This window comes from Mesoplodon bidens (genome assembly GCF_964165515.1).
Source record: "Mesoplodon bidens genome assembly, chromosome: 1".
NCBI classification, from domain to species: Eukaryota; Metazoa; Chordata; class Mammalia; order Artiodactyla; family Ziphiidae; genus Mesoplodon; species Mesoplodon bidens.
This window is the reverse complement of record NC_138176.1, coordinates 109,327,450-109,348,385: the sequence shown is the minus strand read 5'-3', so window position 1 is coordinate 109,348,385 and position 20,936 is coordinate 109,327,450. Positions and strand designations below refer to the sequence as shown.

At 55.4% G+C, this 20,936-nt stretch overlaps 1 protein-coding gene across 1 annotated transcript in view; it reads left to right on the top strand.

Annotated features, from left to right (window-relative positions):
* The window catches only part of PGBD5 (piggyBac transposable element derived 5), a gene marked incomplete at both ends in the record, with an annotated part of 87,203 nt that extends 67,555 nt beyond the window's left edge, over nt 1-19,648 (top strand). Inside the window, 4 exons of the mRNA XM_081252188.1 lie at nt 8,343-8,523; nt 12,120-12,317; nt 18,057-18,162; nt 19,453-19,648. Coding sequence (XP_081108314.1) covers nt 8,343-8,523; nt 12,120-12,317; nt 18,057-18,162; nt 19,453-19,648 — 681 coding nt within the window. The remainder of the gene's footprint in view (nt 1-8,342; nt 8,524-12,119; nt 12,318-18,056; nt 18,163-19,452) is intronic.
* Nucleotides 19,649-20,936: the final 1,288 nt, after the last annotated feature.

The window sequence follows — 20,936 nt, the reverse complement described above, 5'->3', positions numbered from 1 at the left end:
TTTGTCTTTTTTAAGAAAGCATTCTTTTTTAAAATTAATTAATTAATTAATTAATTTTTGGCTGCACTGGGTCTTCATTGCTGCACGTGGGCTTTCTCTAGTTGTGGCGAGCGGGGGCTGCTCTTCGTTGCGGTGCATGGGCTTCTCATTGCGGTGGCTTCTCTTGTTGCAGAGCACGGGCTCTAGGTGTGCAGGCTTCAGTAGTTGCAGCACATGGGCTCAGTAGTTGTGGCTCGTGGGCTCTAGAGCACAGGCTCAGTAGTTGTGGTGCACAGGCTTAGTTGTTCTGTGGCATATGGGATCTTCCCGGACCAGGGCTCGAACCCGTGTCCCCTTCATTGGCAGGCGGATTCTTAACCACTGCGCCACCAGGGAAGTCCCTGAGTAGTATTCCATTGTATATAGGTACGACACCTTCTTTATCCATTCATCTGTCGATGGACATTTAGGTTGTTTCCATGTCTTGGCTGTTGTAAATAGAGCTGCTCTGAACATTGGAGTGCATGTATCTTTTCGAATTAGAGTTTTCTCCGCAATCCATCATTTTGAAAGACGGACTCACTGATTATTTGAGCTTTGGGATAAAACAAAGCAAGGTTCTTGTAAGGGCCTGTAGCACCAAAGGTGCTGGAGAAGACGGGGTAGAGAACAGTCTCAGTGCACAAGCCCTTCCTGGCCGTGGTCGTGGCAAGAGGTGACCTGAGAAAACACTGGTAGTGGAAACCATCAACAAGGTGATGGCATGGAGACTTTGCTGGAAGACCAGGCTGGTGAGCCAAGGATGGCGTAAGGCAGCACGTCCCATGGAACTTTCCGTGAGGATGGAACGTCCTATACCCGTGGGCTCCACCATGGCAGCCACTAGCCACACGTGACTGCTGAGTACCTGACCAGTGTGACTGAGGAATTGGATTTTTCATTGTACTTAATTTCAGCTAATTTAAATTAAAACAGCCCCATGTATCTAGAGGCTACAGCACAGATATGGAGCTTTGCCATAAAAAAAAAAAATCACTTCTGTGTGCATGACTTGCACGTAAAGACGGTGGCCTTGCGAGGTACAGAGTGTAGTACTATCCTTACAAATGGGGAAATCCAGGCTCAGAGCAATTAAGTAACTTGCCCCAAATCACATAAGCCGCTAAATGGCAGAGCCCTTGCCCATCGAATCCAGGGCTTCTGCCCTCATCGTCTCCTGGTGGCAGACTCCGTTCCTCACGAGATGAGTGAGCATCCTTTAAACTTGATGGCTCTCACGCGTGGCCGTCCCCCCACATGGGTGACAGCCCCACCCATCTCCACGTGCTTGTTCCGCGTGGTTTCCATGAGTGCGGCCCCTGCACTCTTGTGCTGTTGCTCCGCTGCTGGGATTACAGCCTACACCTGCTCTGTGCACCGTAGTCCCTGATGAGTGACTTCCCCGTCCCCAGGTATGCCCTCCACCAGCCACGGAAAAGCTTGATTCTCTTCTGTTCTGCAAGAGAAGTAGGGCCAGTGGTCAAGACCAGCAAAGCCCAGGGACAGCTTAGTGGAAGCATCAGCTGGTGCATCTTCATGACCCTTGAGTCCATCCATGATGGCAGCTGTCACCAGTGTTCTTTTGGGGGAGGCGGTGATGAACTAGGTCCCACCTCTCGAGGTCTTCGGGCTTTTCAGAAGTAGGGCTAAGATAGACGGTCACGTGGTTCAGGCATCTCCCAAGCCATTACCACTGCACTCCATGTTTCCTAAGATTCTTTCTGTTGTGATGTCAATAAAAAATACGCAAAATTAGTAATAACATCCTGGGGCAAAATGTAATACCATATGATATCATATATCAATAAATTTTCTTCCTTCTCTTTCTAAACCTGTATATGAAAAAGTTAATAAATCTTAGGGGGAGGAAGAACTTTTTTGTAGGAAAGGTGAAAAGCTTGGCAACTGCAAAATGCATTTTTTCTGCCCTAACGACACTTGTCAAACGAGCTTGTAGCTCAGAGGGGAACGGTCTCAACCGCAAATTCCGTTTTACGCAGTGATGGAAGCTCCCCCATGCCCCTACCTGCTGGAGGAGGGGCTGTTGTAGAGTGATGGCGCTCTCTGCGTGCGTGGACGGAGAGAGAGAACGTTTGAAAAGCCAACGAGGCAGCAATTACACATTTAAGTGAGTGGCGTTTCCTTGGCCGCCAGTGCAGTGTATGGGTGTGTGTGGGTGCTCAGTGGGGCTGCCTCTGTCGGGGTGCTGATGGGATTATCTAAGGCAGGCTTTCAAATTGGCACACGATCGGCTGCCTGTCTTCACCAGTTGGAGCAATGGCGTGTAGTTGGGGTAAGATTCCATGGGAGCTTATGACTTTTTTCATAGAGTCATAGATTCATTCATCCAACTCAGGGGTTCACATCTTAGACCAGCTAAAGTTATTCAGTCAAAGCAAACCCAGACCAGTGGGAGCTGGACCAGGCTGACCCAGCGACACTGGTCAGGCAGGTAGAGTCCTTGTGTGGCCTTTTGACTGCCCAGTTTAACAGTTCATTGGAAACCGTGCCCCTCAGCTGGGACTTCTGAGGTTACTATTTTTGTAGATCATATGTTTTTTTTTTTAAAGACTTTTTGACGTGGACCATATTTAAAGTCTTTATTGAATTTGTTACAATACTGCTTCTGTTTTATGTTTTGGTATTTTTGGCCCCGAGGCATGTGGGGTCTTAGCCCCCCGACCAGGGATCGAACCCGCACCCCCTGCATTGGAAGGTGAAGCCTTAACCACTGGACCGCCAGGGAAGTCCCTATTTAGTTCCTATTTTATATTCACTTTAAAGATAAACACCTTACCTTCTAGTACTGAGTGCCATAATTCATGACCTCCTTGGACTCCTATTGATGCCACTTTTTGGCCTCAGGCTTCTTCCAGATTTCCTAATAGGAACAGGGAGACATCTGACCCCGTACCTCTCCCCCTCTCCTGATGGAGCAGCTGAGTGTCTACTCCTTGGGAAGGGACTGGCTGGAATCTGGGGAAACGCCAGTGTTCAGACTTGCCTGTGTGGGCATACGAAGCTAAGTCATCTGAGGTGGTCCCGTAACACCACCACACGTCATGGCTTTTGGAGAAATGTGTTATCCCAGGGAGGAGGCTGTCATCACCTCCAGGTGTGCACTTAATGCAGTGCATATAAACCAAGCGCTAACTGAGGTGGGGCTGTTGCGGGAATAGATACGAGTTCCACATGGGCCTATGCTTGGGTAACCCTGATGGGGGGGGCGGTTCTTCTATAATTATATTTAGTTTGTCTTTTTTATTAAATTGGATTGTGTGTTTAGCATCCAAAACAAAAATCTCAAAATATCTATACTTGCAACATATAAAAATAGCCACTTAAGGATATAGTCAACATATCTACACACACACACACACACACACACACACACAAGCACACGCACACGCACACAAAGATTGTACCAAGGCAGTGTTCCCAGCAGTGATGGACACTCCCAGACCCTCATCAGTGTGCGGTGTTTGGGTAGGGAGGTCTCACCGCTGGTCTCCATACGTTGTGCATGGAATCAGTCTATTTTCAGGGAATAAAGTTGACATCATCAACTTTACTTTTACATCAACAACTTTATGACATCATCACCACCCTGCTGGTTTTATTACTGAGATGGGGGAGCGTTCCCTTCATCAGCCGTGGTGCTTGGGTCCGTCAGGTGCATAGGCACGCGGCTGTTGAAACGCTGCGCCCCCGTGGGTGGCAGGCGGAATTGAAGACGCCCACAGATTCCTGCCCCCCCTCCCCGTGTAAAGGCCCCAGCTCTTCACTCAAACACTGATCTAGATGTTGCTGTGGGGGGAATTTGATTTTGCGGGTATAATGATGGTCCTAAACCCGCTGATTTTAAAAAGGAAATGATCCCAGGTGGACCTGACCTAACGAGGTGAGCCTTTAAAAGGAACAGGGCTCTCCTTGGCAAAGGGACTGGAAGCACAGGAGGGTTTCCACCCAAGGGAGAGTCTCCACTGCCGGCTCCGAAGACGGAGGGGCCCCTGGGGGAGAGGGCAGGGGCCTCTAGGAAGTGAGAGCACCCCCGGCTCGTGCCAGCAGGGGTCAGGGCGCACACAGCCGGCGATGCTGATTGATCGCAGCCCCGAGGTACCCTGAGCAGAACCTTGCTGGTGCCCTGCAGAGCCGGGGTGCCAGCGGGTGTCGTATAAGCCACTAGGCTTGTGGTGACTCGTGACCCAGCAAAAAAGAAGCGGCGAGTGCACAATGTGTCTACATTTGAGTATGGATATCTGTCCAGAAATACTGAATAAGTTGCGTGAGGAGAGGACAGCTGTGTGTGTGAAGGTAGAAATCGTCCTTTAGACCGGATTTTAAATGACGTGTAGTTAGAAACAGAATTTCTGTTTCAGTTCGGCGTCGAGCCCCGTGGCCTTGGAGGAGTCACCAGCGTCCTCGGGTGCCCCCCTCCCCCCGTCACTGCTTCCCAGCCAGGCTGTTGGGCCTCTTGAGCCCTCCCCCGCTTCCCCTCCACGCCTCCCTGTGACCCCCTCCTCCGCGGCCCGCCCCCGAATGCCTGTGACCCAGGGGCCTGTCTCAGCCCCTGTCACCCACAGGCGCCGACTCTTCCCCTGTATCTGCCCGCCTGACCGTCTCCTCTTTCCACCTTCCTCTGTGCGTGGCTGCTGCCCGGACGGCCCTCAGCGCCATCACGCCTGGGCCCACGCATCCCGCCCGCACCACCTCCCGCCCAGGCCATCGCTTCACGGCCTTCGTGTGTTCCTCCCTCGCCCGCCCGCCCGGGGCCGACGGCTCCACAGCGTGACGGGATCAGTGCCGAGGCCCACAGCACTTTAGGGGCCTGCGACGGTGTTTCTGTTTCTCTTAAAATCAGAAGGGACAAAATAACGAACCTGTAAGTTGCCGGAAGTGCTTCGACGTGTAATACTTCTCTTTATGCCAATGCAGTTGTAAAATATAATTTCAAATACTTTTTCACGGAGGAAGAGGCCCGTGGAAGCAAAAGGGCCCACGAAAGTCACAATGCAGTCCTGAGGCCACGCTATTTTGCCGAGTGACGACGTTTGCCCTGAAGGGGGCACGCGTCACCTTGCCCGTGGCCTGGCAAGTAGGGGAGGTACTTTGAGACACGACTTCAGGGGATGTCTCGCAGCTCTGGGTCCTGGGAAGGGCTGCACATCACTGCTAAGTAGGAACTGGTGCCTCGGCCCTCTTCTGCCCCGACGGGTGAGTCTGAGACAGGATGGCCCTCCCTTGCCTTCAGTTCCTGGCTGACATACCTCGGTGCATGTCTTGTGATGAGCAGAAGCGGCCAGTCCCTCGGGGTCGTGTGAGGGATCCACTGTCTCCTGGCCGGGCACTCCGGTTCCCTTCCCAGCATTGTCCCAACAGGGACTGTGGCAGGTCCTCACCACCCCTGCGTGCCAACCCTTCCCCATCCGCCGACCCGCAGGACATCCACACTTCCAAAGAGGGCAGGGGCGGGACGGGGGAGGACACCAGTCTGTGCAGCTGAGTCTGGTGTGGAAATCAGGGGGGTGATGTTTTGATAGCATCTCGTATCCGGGAGCCTGGATAACCCACCTTCCAAAACACTGACTTTATTGCTGGAAACGAGTTTATAAGGCTCTGGCTCACGCAGTGCCTCAGCTGGGAAAGCGGTTGGTGAGAAAGACGTGATTCTCTCCAGGGTATTATTAGATCCAGGAGAGAAGCGGTGTTCTCTGAATTTAGACTCCGACACCCTTTGCTGTTAGGACTGAAGCAGGGAAAGGTTATGTTTCTGTCGGTCGCCCTGCAATGGCCACGTTTAGTCTCGCTGGCTCCAGGGTCTTATGTGCCGCTTTGTTGGGGCATCTGAACTAGGCATCTGTGTGGTTCTGAACCGTCCTCTGACACTGGCATATACCCCCTGCAGTTGAAGGTCAGACCTCCCGAGGGGCCACCAGCTTGTCCTGGAGCCGCTCTGAGGCCACCCATTCAGTGTTTGGACACATCTGAGTGTTAGTAAGGGCTCTGATGTTTGCAGATCTGTTTCCCGTTTGTATACATTCATCTTGGTTCTGCCTTAGAAGGATCTTAATCATCATTCCATGACACAGCTCTCTAGCCAAAGAAAAGTTCTTGGAGTCTTCTGTGCTCCTCTGTGGTTCTTTGTCATGGCAGCCCTAGCAAACTAATATGCCGACCACCACCCTTCTCTTTATGCCTGACCAGGGAAGGATGAGATGCTCACCACCCTGGTTTTAACGCGGGTCAAGATCACTTAGGCCAGTCATGGTATCTGAGGCCTGCAGTTGGCTGTCTCCAAGGGTTTAGTGTTTGTTTGCTTTCCAAAAATATTCTTGCTAAGTCACGTTTCTTGCATCCTGTACTAGATGCAGTTAAGTTTTTGAACTTGGTTGTAGGATTTTGCATTTAATCCTATGAAATGTTGCCTGCCTCGGGCCGAGTATGCCACGGTCTGCCCGTCTCTCAGGGGGACTTTGGAAGCCACATGGGCTGTCATCAGGGTTGGCCTGAGAGTTTCCAGCAGCACACCTTCTATTCCCTGGTGAGAATCCTGGTTGTGTGTAGCCGGACGATTGCCTTTCGAGGGACACATGGGACAAAACTAACTGTCCCCAGGTAGGTTTGGGGACACAGTGCCCAGCGTGGCTGTGCCAGCAGTTCAGGCAGGATACCTGGGAGGGGCTGTGAGTCAGAGCTGGCCTTGGTACAGAACCCATGGTGGGAGCCGCAGGACTGGGCTTTGCTGAAGGAGAGCAGGCGGGTTCTGAGGAAATGTCCTTGCTCGGTCGCAACCTCACGTGACACGTGGCCAGGACGATTGGCTTCTCTGTGTCAGTGTTTTACTCTCTATCAGAGAGGTTCCTCCTGGGAATGAGGTGGTGAGGGCATAAAGACCCCAAAATGAAGTGTTGGGGTCCTGCTGCGTGATCCCACTGTTGCCTGCCAGGCTGCGGGCAAGTCGGTCCTCCCTGGGGACGCCTCAGGTGAGTATTCGGGACAGAATTAGCCCTTGAGGATGAGCTGCTTTTAGAGAAAGACCTACACCGCCTGCTGTTCGTCTGCCTCAGGAACCTCAGACACTGTATTTTGCGAGTGATCGTCCGCAGTCGTTTGCCCGAGGGCGGTACCGTGGACCTGCCGGTCCTCCCTGTGGCTGCCCTCGGTTGTGCTCAGTCTGCACGGACGGGCCTGCACTCAGCAGTTCTGTGCCTCGGAGGACAGTCAGGGTGAGCCCTGTCGCCCACCAGCTGTCGGGCGTGGTCCCTGAGCAGTGTGACGGGCACACTGAGCACCATCTGTGAACCGCTGCCAGCAAAGGCACCCAGAACATTCCATGAGAAGAGCCATTCTCCCTAAAGGAGGACAGTGGTTAATACCCGTATGATAATTCTGCGTGGCTCGGTCAGCCATAGGGAGGACCACACACTTCTTGACTCCGTTCCCACTTCCTGCACCTTCCTCTTAGATGATGTTCTTGGAGGGTGTTCGCGGACAGAATTTAAAATTATTGTGTACTAGTTGCAGCATATCCTTGCTGGTCCTGGGATGTCAGGTGAGTTTTAAATCCCTGACCCTGTCCCCTCCTCTGCAGTATGAAGTCAGTATTACCCCTTCTGCCCACATGGTGATTACTGTAAAGAGTAAGGGGGTAATTGTGGATGTGCTTTGTGAAGTAAAAAGCTGTATTCAGGGCTTCCCTGGTGGCGCAGTGGTTCGGAGTCCACCTGCCGATGCAGGGGACACGGGTTTGTGCCCCGGTCCGGGAAGATCCCACGTGCCGCGGAGTGGCTGGGCCCGTGAGCCATGGCCGCTGAGCCTATGCGTCCGGAGCCTGTGCTCCGTAACGGGAGAGGCCACAGCAGTGAGAGGCCTGCGTACTGCAAAAAAAAAAAAAAAAAAAAAAAGCTGTATTCAAACAGAACGTGCACGGATATGTTTCTCTCTTACAGGTGAAGTAGCCTTTACTTCTGTTTACTGTGAACATGACTCCTGTGCTTCAGAATGGGGGGATGTGTTTCCTTTTGATCTCAGCTGCCAGATTCATTACTTGTAACAGTTTGACCTTTTCCTTCTTTACCTTGACATTTCTAAATTGCAGAGTCTGGGGTTGAGGCACCAAGCTGATGGTCAGCCTTGGGAGTGACTGGTGGCCTCTGTGGGCCATGGAGATGCTGGGATCGGTGGGGACTGTGGAACCAGAAGCCAGAGGAGGGGTGGCTTTCCCACACGCCCGGCCTGGAGACGGAAGCCTGTGCTTCCAGAATGGTTGGACCCCTGCCCCACCCTTCTGTGAGCTCACTGACCCCTGTGTGTTTCTGATGCAGATTTACGTCCACCTGAAGGAAGGCGGGGGCCCTGATGGGCTGGACGCGCTGAAGAATAAGCCGCAGCTGCACAGCATGGTGGCCAGGAGCCTGTGCCGGACCGCGGCCGGGAAGAACTACATCATCTTCACGGGGCCCAGCATCACCAGCCTGACCCTGTTTGAGGAGTTTGAAAAGCAAGGTTTGGCAAGTGGGGAGCGAGTATGAGCGCAGTCCCCCACCCCCGAGAAGTGGTGGGCAAGGCTGGGGATGCAGGCGTGTGGTGGGCAGCACCACAGGATGCCGGGCAGAGAGGCCCTCCCCCGGGGGTACAGGTCATGCCAGCCTGCCGGCGGCCTGCACCCTGCTGGGCACTGGAGGTCTGGGGGGAGACTAGACTCGTGGCCTGGGGGACAGGTCAGTTCAGGTCTTCTGGGCACATCTCTTTGTGTCCTTTGTGGTAAGGCCATGGTCATCTGAGGAGTCTTCCTAGTGTTTTAGTCCATTCGGGCTGCTATAACAAAATACCACAGAGTGGGTGGTTTATAGACCACCCTATAAATCCTTTTTATAGTTCCTATAAATAGGAATTCACTGCTTACAGTTCTGGAGGCTGGATGTCCAAGATCGGGGTGCCAGTGTGGTCGGGTGAGGGCCCTCTTCCAGGTTGCAGACTTCTCCCTGTGTCTTCACATGGTGGAAGGGACTAGGGAGCTCTGTAGGGCCTCTTTTATAAGGGCACGAATCCCATTCATGAGGGCTTCACCCTCATGACCTAAGCACCTCCCAAAGGCCCACCTCCAAATACCATCACTTCAGGCATTAGGTTTTCAACATAGGAATTTGGGGTGTGGGGGACACAAATGTTAAATCTGCAGTACCAAGGAACAGCTCCTACTAAGACTCTTAGGAAGTCTGAACTGCCCACCCTGGTCTGTAATGTGGCCCCTTCCATCTGGGCAGAGAATTGTGTGCATTAATACAGGCAGCAGTACAATGGGCCTCAGAAAGGTGTTAGTTCCCCTCAGTGCTAAGGTGCCTGGTTCGTTTGTTGCAAAGATTGGGCAAGCCTTCCGGGGCTCTGGCAGAAATGGGGCTATAGTGACAGGCCTGGGCCGAGTCAGGAAGCCCCATGGCAGGTTGTATCTGCCTTCACTTCATCCTACATCTGGGATTTATATCCAGTCCACTCAGGAGAAACGCAGAAAGCCCCCACTCAGCTACCCCAGATGCTGGAATTGCAGACCTGTTGCTTAGCAACAGATCTGATGTCTGGCCTTAAAACCAAACCTCCTCTGGACTTCCCTGCTGGTCCAGTGGTAAAGAATCCGCCTTCCAGTGCAGGGAATGTGGGTTCAGTCCCTGGTCGGGGAACTAAGATCCCACCTGCTGCAGGGCAGCTAAGCCCGTGCACAACTGCTGAGCCCACACACCTCAACTAGAGAGCCTGCGTGCAACTAGAGAGAAGGCTGCGTGCCACAACTAAGATCTGACGCAGCCAAAAAAAAAAAAAAAAAAGCAAACCCTCTCAAGTAATGGAGAGCCCACAGCTTCCGACCTACGGCCTCAGCCTGGACCCTGTGCCTTGCCAGCCTGGGCTGCATCTTACTCATCTGTAAGGCTGGTCCCAACGGGGCTCAGGGCTTAATTGTTGAGACAATTCTGTGTGGCGAGGTCAGACTACGTGAAGAGGGGCCGTGGAGTCAAGTTGGAGAAAACTGGCGCTGACACATGTTAACCTAGCACAATGGGTGCCCGTGTCAGAGCGTGGGGTGAGAGCCAGGGCTGCCGTGCCTGCTGGCCCGCTCGTGCCACGTGCATGGCCCCCGGCATTCCCAGAACTGCCCCCCACAGCATCCATGTGCCCTGCAGGCCCGCTCCCTGCCCCACACCGTGGGTGTCCCTGTCTCCTGGACCTAGAGCCGCATGACGTAGTCAGGACCCGCTTGTAGCATGTGGGCTGGTGGGGTGCTGAGTGAGGACGCCAGAGGCTTCCCTGAGCTGGGCTGCTGGCCTGGGCCCTCCCCGCCTGGGGAATTGGCGGAGGATGGAGGAGAATCTTCCAGTGGGAAGAAAATAATTAGACATGGAATTTGAAGTTTTCCGAGAGCAGACAAAGATTTCTTCGCCTGTTTGTTAGAAGCGTCTGAGGCTGTGAGCCCTCCCACACGACCTCCTGGGCTTCCCCTGTGATGCCTGCATGCGGGGAGGTTGTCTCCACATCGCTCACGGATGGCTGCCCCCCATCCGCAGGGACTCTGACCACCTCGTCTGGCCTGGTGCCCTCAGGGGCGTCTAACCGGCAGGGCGGCCGGGGTTGAAGACAGGAGTCCCAGCTGAGAGTCTGGCTGTCCCTCCTGGGCGCACAGAGACTGCTCTGTAAAATAACAGCCAGGAACGATATTCACGCAAGAATGGCTGTTTTCATAAATAAACTTGTGTGCTGCTGGATTCTCTTCTTCCCCTGTTAGGAAAATGCAGCTGCTCTTTGGGTGGTTGGGTTCACTGAGCCCGATGGGTGATTTAAAACATCTTGCATCTAATCCTCTTCCCTGTTTTTTTTTTTTTTTTTTTGCATTACGCGGGCCTCTCACTGTTGTGGCCTCTCCCGCTGCGGAGCACAGGCTCACGGGCCCAGCTGCTCCGCGGCATGTGGGATCTTCCCGGACCGGGGCACGAACCCGTGTCCCCTGCCTCGGCAGGCGGACTCCCAACCACCGCGCCACCAGGGAAGCCCCTCTTCCCTGTTTTGAAGACAGGTTCTTCTTAAATCTCAAGGCCAGCGGAGTCTGGGTAGTTGGATCTGTAGAGATGGGAGCCGCGGGGAGCCCTCTTCTTTCTGGCAGCAAGACTGGCCTAACACCCCCTGCCCCACGGGTGTTATTCCTCACCCACTGCTGCTCCAGGGGCAGCAAGGAGGACAGGAAGTCATCAGCTGTCCTTCCAGCATTTGGGGGGATGCAATGGTGAGGAGAGCATGGGCCTGGAACATGTGCCCATAGTGTCAGTGAGCCCGGAGGGGCGGACTGCTCTTGGGTCTTCAGTCAAAGTGCCCCTTCACGTCCCCCCCGCCCGGGTGTGGGGAGGGGCGGGCTTCCCCACAGCTTCCTGGGCAGGGGGAGATCCGGGGACCACGAGCAGGGAGGGCTGGGAAAGACCTTGAGTCCCGGCGGAATTTAGAGAAGCCTCCGTGTTCCTGCTGGTCTCTGCCTGCAGGGCCTACTGCCCCGTGGAATGTGCTGGGGGTCGAGGCCCCTCAGGAAGCTCCGCCCCCCAGGGCCCTGCGCCTACAGCACAGGCAGGACCCCGTGTAGCGCGTGTCCTGTGAGGACTCCCTGCCTCCTCTGCCTTTCACTTGGCTGCACGCGGCCGGGGCTGCCCGGGTGCCCGGCGAGTCTTGCTGAGGGGGCAGGGTGACTATCTGGGTCAGGCTTAGACGGCAGACAGACCTGTGCTCATGATGCCCATCTCTGCCCGCCCAGCCGGGAGCCAGCAGTTCCGGTGCATCGCATGGGCTCAGAAGTTTCTAGAAGCAGGTGGGAGGTTGGGTCCTCGGGCTCAGCCCTGTGCTGGCAGGTAGCCAGCCCTCTGGCCACGAGAGCTGCCGTTGTTACTGCCGACGCCCTGCTTGCGTTAGCTCTTCCCTGCGATCTTAGTACGTCTGGAAGTTGGAGGCGGCGGCACGTCTGGGATGAAAGCCCCCGGGCTTCACCATCACTTCTAGGGGGGCCCCCTGAGGGCCGAGCCCGGGGGGTCGGGGGGAGCCGCCCTGAGGCCGTGCGGTCCGTGTCCCCACAGGGATCTACTGCTGCGGGCTGCTCAGCCCCAGGAAGAGTGACTGCACTGGCCTGCCGCCCTCCATGCTGAGCAGCCCGGCCTTGCCGCCCGCTCGGGGCCAGCACAGCATCCGGATGAAGGGGAGCATGTCCCTGATCTGCTGGTACAACAAGGGCCACTTCCGCTTCCTGACCAACGCCTACTCGCCCGTGCAGCAAGGTGGGCACGCGGCGGGCGCCGGGGCAGGGGTGTGGGTGAGCTCTGGCGTCGGGTGGCCCCTGCCCCTCTTCGGCTCTGGGCCGCAGGGTGATGGTCGCTGCCCTTCACAGGGCGGCAAGCGCTTCCTGGGCCCGCGGGCTGTCCGCTGCCTGGGACTTGCCAGCCGTCAACAGAAGCTGTGAGGCTGGCACTTGCAGGTCCCCCAGGTCGTACGCGGTGTGATTAATAGGCTCCATTTGAACGGTATTTAAATGATCATCATCTAGGATTCTGTGAAAAATCTGTTCTGATGAGGGGGGGGAAACGTCAACCATTCTTATCTTTGAAATGTCTTCCTTAGAAGTTAAATCGCTAGCGTTGGGTTTTTGGGGGGTTCGGTTTCTATCGTCATTGATTTTCCTTGGGATTTAAAATCCATTGCTAACAAGGGGATTCATTTAGCAAGGAGCCTATATTTAAGGTAACCTACAGCTCAAACACGATTAAACAACAGAAAAGGAAATTGCAGTGACAAAGGGACCCTTTACAAAAATATTTATCGTTGCGTAGTGTCTTTGAAAAGTCCCCTGTGTTCCTTTACATTAAGACATCTTTCCTCTTCTCTGTTAAAGGAACACTGCCAAGTAGCTCAGGGGTGTGCGATGTGTGTGTGTGTCTGCGTGTGCGTGGTATGTGTGTATGTATGTGGTATGTGGGTGTGTATTTAGTGCCCCTTGTTCATTTATTCCCATCCTTCACCCCACGCACACACCTAAGTTTGTTACATTTCATTGGAGATTGCAGTCAAGGGACTCAAGCACGTGGGTGTCATTACCCCACTTATGTGCAGGGGGTGGAGAAAGCCGCCTCCCCCTCTAGTGCTATGTCAAGGGCACTTAGAGAAGAGGTTTGGAATTGACCTTGTCAGCTGAAGGCCAGTTTGAATTGGACTTCGGCTCTCTTGCGGTTGGGGCCTCGGGGCCAGAGTGTCCCTAGGAACAGGCGTGGGTGTAGGGCATGGGAGCTGCTTCCCAGCAAGTTACGTTAAGTGATAGCCTCTGAAACGATGTCCCGAAACAAGGACTTCACACTTGTCTGAGCTGGGTGAAATGAGGTAGCAGAGAAAAGACCGCATCTGGGGAGGTTAGGGAGAAGGCTGCAATAGGATTGAAGATGACACACCTGAGAACCCCGATATCAAGGACTGGGACCCTTAAATCAGGCACCAAGGGAAGGAGGCAGGAGGCTGTTGAGGCAAGATGAGAAAATTGGGAGGGGTGATTTTTAAATACGCCGGAACTAGTATTTGTGTTCAATTCCGTGATAGTTTTCTAAAGTACGTACTCTGTTATACATCATGCAGTCCCCAATCTTAGTCGCCCTTGAAAATCCCATGGAGTGTGTCCACAGCCTGGCCACAGACTGACATCCACTGCCAGGCCCCTGGGAACCCCCAGGGCCTGTGGACACTGGGAGCCCGGCGGGTGAGAGGAGACCCTGGGTGCGGCCCAGGGGGCTCGCAGAGCGGAGACCGTGTGGCCGGCACGCTCCCCACTGGGAATCCTTCTTCTGGTCCACATCCTAGGGCCTCGTTTCTTAATGAAGGGAGGTAGTTTTCCTTTCAGTGTACTTCAAAGACATGATTTTTAAAAAGCACCTTGTGGGCTTCCCTGGTGACGCAGTGGTTGGGAGTCCGCCTGCCGATGCAGGGGACGCGGGTTCGTGCCCCGGTCCGGGAGGATCCCGCATGCCGTGGAGCAGCTGGGCCCGTGAGCCATGGCCGCTAAGCCTGCGCGTCCGGAGCCTGTGCTCCACAACGGGAGAGGCCACAGCAGTGAGAGGCCCGTGTACCGCAAAAAAAAAAAAAAAAAAAAAAAGCACCTCGTATTCCATCCTTAGATGTATCATAATTTCTTTATCTTGGCCCCTATGAATGATCCTTTTTTCATAATATGAAGAATGATGTAGTGAAGATCTTCATATATAAATCTTCAGGTACATCTTTGATCACTTCCTCAAGATAAATCTAAAAGTTGAACGGCTGGGCCAAAGGGTCGGAACTTTTTTTTTTTTTTTTGCAGTACGTGGGCCTCTCTCACTGTTGTGGCTTCTCCCGTTGCGGGGCACAGGCTCCGGACGCGCAGGCTCAGCGGCCATGACTCACGGGCCCAGCCGCTCCGCGGCATGTGGGATCTTCCCGGACCGGGGCACGAACCCGTGTCCCCTGCATCAGCAGGCGGACTCTCAACCGTTGCGCCACCAGGGAAACCCAGGGTTGGAACATTTTAAAGGCTCTTGATGCTGTGTTGCCAAAAGGCTGTACTTATTGCCGTTGCCGAGGGTTACAAGGGGACCAAGATTCCTCCTGCTTTATCAACACTTATTTTTTTTCTTTTCTAAATTTGTCAATATGATGGCTGAAAATGCTACAAAATTTTAAATATAAATTGCTGTGACTGTTGGTGGGGTTGAACATCTTTTCCTGTGTTTTTAGCTAATTTTCAATGATTTCTTCATGTTCTTGTCAATTTTTCATTTGAAGTATTTATCTTACGAAATTGAAAGCAGATTTTATACCTATAGCAGATATTTTTCTTCGTTTGTTTTCCTTTTGCCTTTATTTATGGCCAGTAATTTTAACATAAAAAGGGTTTTTCATTTCCGCATAGGCACAGCTGTTGATCATGTTATTTGCTCTCATGCTTAAAAGCCCCTGCTCTGTCCCAAGGCCAGGTAAGTATAGTTCACTTGGTTGTTTTATAGGGTGATTTTGTGCTCTTTGCAGTCATCCACTTGGAATTTATTTTGGTCATGGCACCAGTTGGGCTGCTACTATCTTTTTTTTTCGTTAAGTGGCAAAGATTGGTTGACCAAGCAGCCCCACCTCTGTACCTGAACCATTTATCAAATAATTATTTTTTCCCTACTTATTTTAAATGTCACCCAGATGACAGTCTCCTATATTCTAAAGACTGCTTCTCAGCTTTATACTGTCTTCTACTGTGACCATATTTGCTCTTCTAGAAGATGAGCAGAATTTCGAATTTTGGAAAACATGTAACTAGTTATGAACATTTGAGGGATTGATTTATTATTCTTTACTCCAGGTTCTAAGGGGAAACGAGCCCCCTTTCAGAGACGGTGAGCATATGCAGGCTTTTTAAGTTACATGCTGTCATTCATCCAGGGACACCCCCATCGAGAACCACATCCTTTTGCGTTTCTTCTAGAATCCATTTTGAGTCTCTACCATCTCGTTGCCATCTCCGTCTTTGCCCATTAGGGTTCAGATTCCATGAGGCTAATGTGAGTGTGGAATGTCTGCATGGGTCTGTGAGTCAGGTCTTGACTCATTCATTCAGACTTACAGAAGGACGGGAAGAAGGTCTGCCCAACCAGAAAAAGCCCGGGGAAGGCAGAAGACAGAACTCCCTGGAACATGAAGACACGTGGTTCTCTCATAGGCCCACGTGGACCTACGGTATCACAGAGGCAGACACGTGGAATAAAGCTGTGCGCAGAGGGTCCCCCACATGACTGTAAATGTACAGGGTGCACCCAGGGGAACACGGCATTCCTGGTTATGATGCCAGTGGACACAATAAATGTCACATCACCTCTCGTCAATATTTCCAATGTCTAAAGCTTTTCAGTCCTCAGAAAAGGATACTATAGGACAGCAGTCTTACCCTTTCCAGCTCGAATAGTATCCAAAATCCAAAATGTCAGAAGAGAGGAGCGTGGACTGGTTTATGAACCTGGGGAAAAGCTCAAAGAGACTGACGCACGCCTGGATTTTGAAACCACTCTCCTGAGATTTCCAGCTGCGATCCTCATGTTGAGTTAAAACATTCGAAGGGATGGGAGGGAAATGGAGAAGGAAAGGAGGCCTGGCACGGCTGGATGTGCTGGGACAGCGGCGGCCCTGGCTGTACAGAAGGCAGCAGCCGGAGCTGCAGGCGGGGAGCCCCAGGGGCATGGTGCTGGCCGAGGCCCTCGGACAGTGGGCCTGACCCGCTGGGAGCCCTGGTGACTCAGAGTGAATTGTCCTCCACCTCTGGGAAAAGAACGGAGGGGATTTTATTTCCTTATGGGATGGTCTGATCTGCTCATACCCATGTGGACTCCAGGGAGCCCTAAAGAGGCCTCCTTAGTCCCAGAGGAGGCTGTAGTCGAAAGTCGGGCAAATTAAAATGGAGCTGGAGGTGGGAAACCTCCCAAGGCCATGTGCCTGGGCTGGGGTGTGAAACTGGGATGTTTACCCACTTGGACTTGAGGTCGGGTGGGGTGGTGAGCAAAGGCACCAGCACAGGTCCCCTCAGGAAGGGTGCTGCAGAGACACAGCCCTCCTTGAAGGCAGGAGCCCAGCTGTGAAGGGTTCACATGCTGCTGCCTCACCTGACCATAGAACATCTCTCTGAGTGGGAAAAGGATCCCTAAGCAACCAAGGCCCAGGACCCTCTGGCCAGGAGCCCAGCCTTGGAGGATGCACGTGCCTCTGCATCACCCAACCATAGAAAGTCTCTCTGAGTGGGGAAAGGATCCCTAAGCAACCAGGGTCCAGGACCCTCTGGCTGGGCACGGAGGTCCTCTGAGCTTTGGAGGCTTTAGGAAGTGTTGCCCGGGTCCTGCCCGGGGCTTCCCCAGACCACAACTCTTGAGGCGGGGCCTAGCTTCTCAGTCTCTCACAAGATGTCCAGGTGCTTCTTCAGTGCAAAAATTCAGTATTGGAGGAGCGGGGTGGGAGACAAAAAAGATCCCGGCTCAGGGCTCAGTCTCAGCAGATGGACCTGTGTGACCATTTTTACTTCAGTTACGCCCATTTAAGTAGTGCTGAAAACCCACAGCCCTTTGAATGGCACTGTTCTCCTAATCACGCCGTTCTGCGTGCAGCGGGGATGGGGGCGGGCTGCGCAGAGGAAGCACTCTGTAATCCCAACCTCGCTCACACGAGTGTCCTTCCCGCCCCCGCGTCACCTCCGTGGGCACAGTGGACGTCCCCCCGGGCGGGCAGGGCAGGTCTTGGAAAACAGGTTGTTGGACAGCAGGCTGAAGAGGACTGATGACCTCTTTTTGCTTCTCATGCCCGGTCAGTGGGCCGTTTGAGTCTTGCCGTGACGTTGGCAAGTGGCCCTGGGACACGGTTCCATGTGTATTTGGTAGGAAGAGGCATTTGAAGGCGTGTGAGAGAGGGAGTGCCAGGGGCAGCTGGGTGTGAAGCGCTCTGTGCACGGCGCGAGGCGTCAAAGAGCCTGGGGTCGGGGCAGCTCCTGCCTCTCCTGAGCCTCTAGTCCCACCCTCTGCCTTGATGGGGGCGGCGGGGCAGGCAGAAGGGACCCCCGGCTCCCTGACCTTGGTGGCCACCTCCTCCCACCCCTGCTCAGACCCTGGCGGGAGGGCTTGAAGCCCGGGGGAGAGAGGGAGGGAGGGAGAAGGTGGGTCCTGAGCTCCCCTTCTGCTCTCAAGGCCCCATCGGGTGCAGCGGGCCCTGCCGTGGACCGTGCCGTGGACCGTGCCATGGCCTGGTGTCCTGCACTCCCCTGAAGCTGCGGTGGTGGTGTTGGTTCCCCTCCATCTCCTCCCCTGCCGTGGCCCGGTGTCCCGCACTCCCCTGAAGCTGCAGTGGCGGTGTTGGTGGTGGTTTCCCTCCACCTCCTCCCCTGCCATCTGTTTGACAAGCAGGCAGGGGGGAGGGGGCACATTTTGCACGGGGGTCTGTGGGGTGCGGCTCAGAGGGGATGTCCCATCTGTTCCCCGCAGGAGTGATCATCAAGAGGAGGAGTGGGGAGATCCCCTGCCCCCTGGCCGTGGAGGCCTTCGCCGCCCACCTCAGCTACATCTGCAAATACGATGACAAGTACAGCAAGTAAGTGAGCCGGCGCCCCGGCATGGGAGGCTTCGCCGCCGAGAACAGAGGGGCTGCTGGGAGGTCAGTGTCCCCAGGTTCAGAGCTGACAACGGGAGAGCCCGAGAGAGAAAATCCCGAGCCCGCGGCCCAGCCCACCCAGCCCCCCACTTCCTGCACCGCTGCCCTCTATGTCCCCTCCCCACCGGCTCAGCCGCTGGCCTGCACCCCACACCCTCTGGGCCCCGGGCGCCGTCGGGCCGGGCCGCGTGTTTTCCGGCCCTGGTTACGGAGCACTTTCGCGTGCGGGCGCAGGCTCAGGTGTGGTGTCGTCGTCAAGTGCCCGCGCGGTGTGCATGTACGTGCCCCCCTGCTGCCTCGGGGCGAGCTCCTGTGTCCACAACAGGAGGGAAGGAGTGATTGCCCTTGAACCTCGGTCTGCCTGTGAAGTTACTGCGCCTGAGCCTCACAGCCTGAAACAGGGTTGCACTAACCCCAAAGGCGGTGGGCATTTTCTCAGCCCTCCTTGAGGGCCATGGACGTCCCTCTGGGCTGCTTGTGGGCGGGGAGGGCAGCACGTGGACCTGGGTCTCCTGGAAAAGCCCAGGTGTGAGAGGGAGCCCCGCTGCCCAGGGAGTCACTGGATGGTCTCCGCGGAGCCTGCAGCGTGCCTGGCGCCTCGTGGGCCTGCTCGGTGGCTCCAGGGGAATCGGCACGATTGAGTGAATGGACATCCGCGGCCGCCCTGGCTGGGCATCTGGGTGGTGCCAAGGCTCCTGGCCCCCAGGGTGCAGAGACACACGTGCAGACGGAGGGCGTGGCGCAGGGATGGGTCCTGAGCTGGCGGTCCGGGGGGAGCGCTGTCCTCCGCCTCGCGGCAGAGGAGGCCTCCATCTGAGGGGAGGCGGGCGTGGTGAAGAGACACGCACAGAGCTGCGGGCGGACACGGTGCGAGATGGCTCGGGCTGTGCCGCAGTTGCGCAGGGCCCTCGGCGAGCAGGGGAGCCCCTCGGCCTGGTTCCCACCAGAGCTCCGGGCTGCACCGCAGAGGCCCGGCTCCTGGTCTCGGTGTCCCCTGTGGTGACCCGCCTCCTCCCACCTGATCTTTGATAGGGGTTGTTTGCACGTTCAAGTACGGTTCACGTGACCGAGCCTCAGAGAGAGGCTGCCCCTCCCCACAGCCGGCTTCCCACCGCCGCGTCCCCTGCAGCATCTCGCTGACCCCGATGAGGCCTTTTTGGGGATGTGTCTCCTGCACCGGGTCCCCGGGCACCCTCTGAGTCAGGCTTTCTTGCCGTTCTGTCCTCTTAGGTATTTCATTTCTCATAAACCAAACAAGACCTGGCAACAGGTGTTCTGGTTTGCCATCAGCATTGCCATCAATAACGCCTACATCCTGTACAAGATGTCGGAGGCCTACCACGTGAAGAGGTACAGCCGGGCCCAGTTCGGGGAGAGACTCGTGCGAGAGCTGCTGGGCCTGGAGGACACCTCTCCGAGCCTCTGATGCCGGGGGCGCGGCCCAGGTTAGGTAAGAACCAGGTCCAGGGAGGGGAGGGGGAGCCTGACGTCCGACCCGCCGGCCAGAGACCCGGAGACGCCCTGCGTGGGGCTGCGGCCCGGGAGGGGTGCTCAGGGCCTCTGGAGGGACCAGGACGGACCTGGTCAGAGGATGGCGCCATCCCGCTTTCCACGCAAAGAAGAGCACGGCCTCCCTCCAGAGAGCAGCCACCGCCTCGGAGCGAGCACCCGGCAGTTGGGGCCCCGAGCCAGACCCTCCGTGCTGCCAGCGCAGGGCATGGAGGGCACCCTCACGACCCCCCGGAGGCCGCGGGAGAGCCCGCTCAGCACAGGGGACCTGGGAGGGCTGCTGCCACCAGGGGCGCCAGGGATGGGATGAGGTGAGCCGGAGCGTGTTCTGCTTGGTGAAGATGGAGAGACATCCGTGACGTGGTCCGCGTCTCGCCGTGCCTGCAGGTGACGGGAAGCGAGCCGGGTGGGCTCTGCGCAGCTGGGACTGCTCAGGTGTGTGTGGGAGCCCGGAGGGTTTTCCAGCGTTTGCCCCGCGCAGGCAGCTTAGAACGGGGCTCGTAGAAGAAGAAACACAACCCGGCGCCATTAAAAGGCAGCGACAGCGTGGGGAGCGGGGCCCTCTGATACGTCCGCGCGGCCTTCCTGCCCATCCCTGCGTGGCTGGTGGACGGGGAGAAAGGGAGAACGGTGACAGAATGACAGTGAAGTGTGAGGCTGCTTTTTATTTTTAATATATATCTTCAGGTTATTTTCTTACTGTTGCTTCAGATCTTCTGTAAAAGGAAATGTCCCTCTTCTTTTCTGCCCTCCCCCTCTCACCCCACCCTGTCGTGGCTCCTTGCATGATCACAGGCCTGGACCTGGGCCAGAGAGGTCACCTCACGTCCATCAGACCACGGGGGCCTGCGGGCCTTGAGCTCTGTCATCATTAGCAGAACTACTTGTTTTGGAAAATACATAGCATGGCTGAGACAACAGAATGTCTCTGCGGATGGCCACTCGCTAACTCTCTCCCCCGTGTGGTCACCGGGCAGTGTCTGCCGGCCTCACAGCACCCCTCAGAACGGTGTGGTGGGCATTGGCAAACCCACCTGTACCAGCTTGGCTGGGCGTGATTCCCGCAGGCCGGGGGCCTGCTCACCTCCAGCCAGAAAGGCCTATGTGACGAGCAGCTGGCAGCAAGGGCTTTGCTTACTGCCCAGAACACTTGGGCCTTTTCTGAACCAAGGTCCACAGGTCTCCCTGGGAGACCTCGGCCAGGG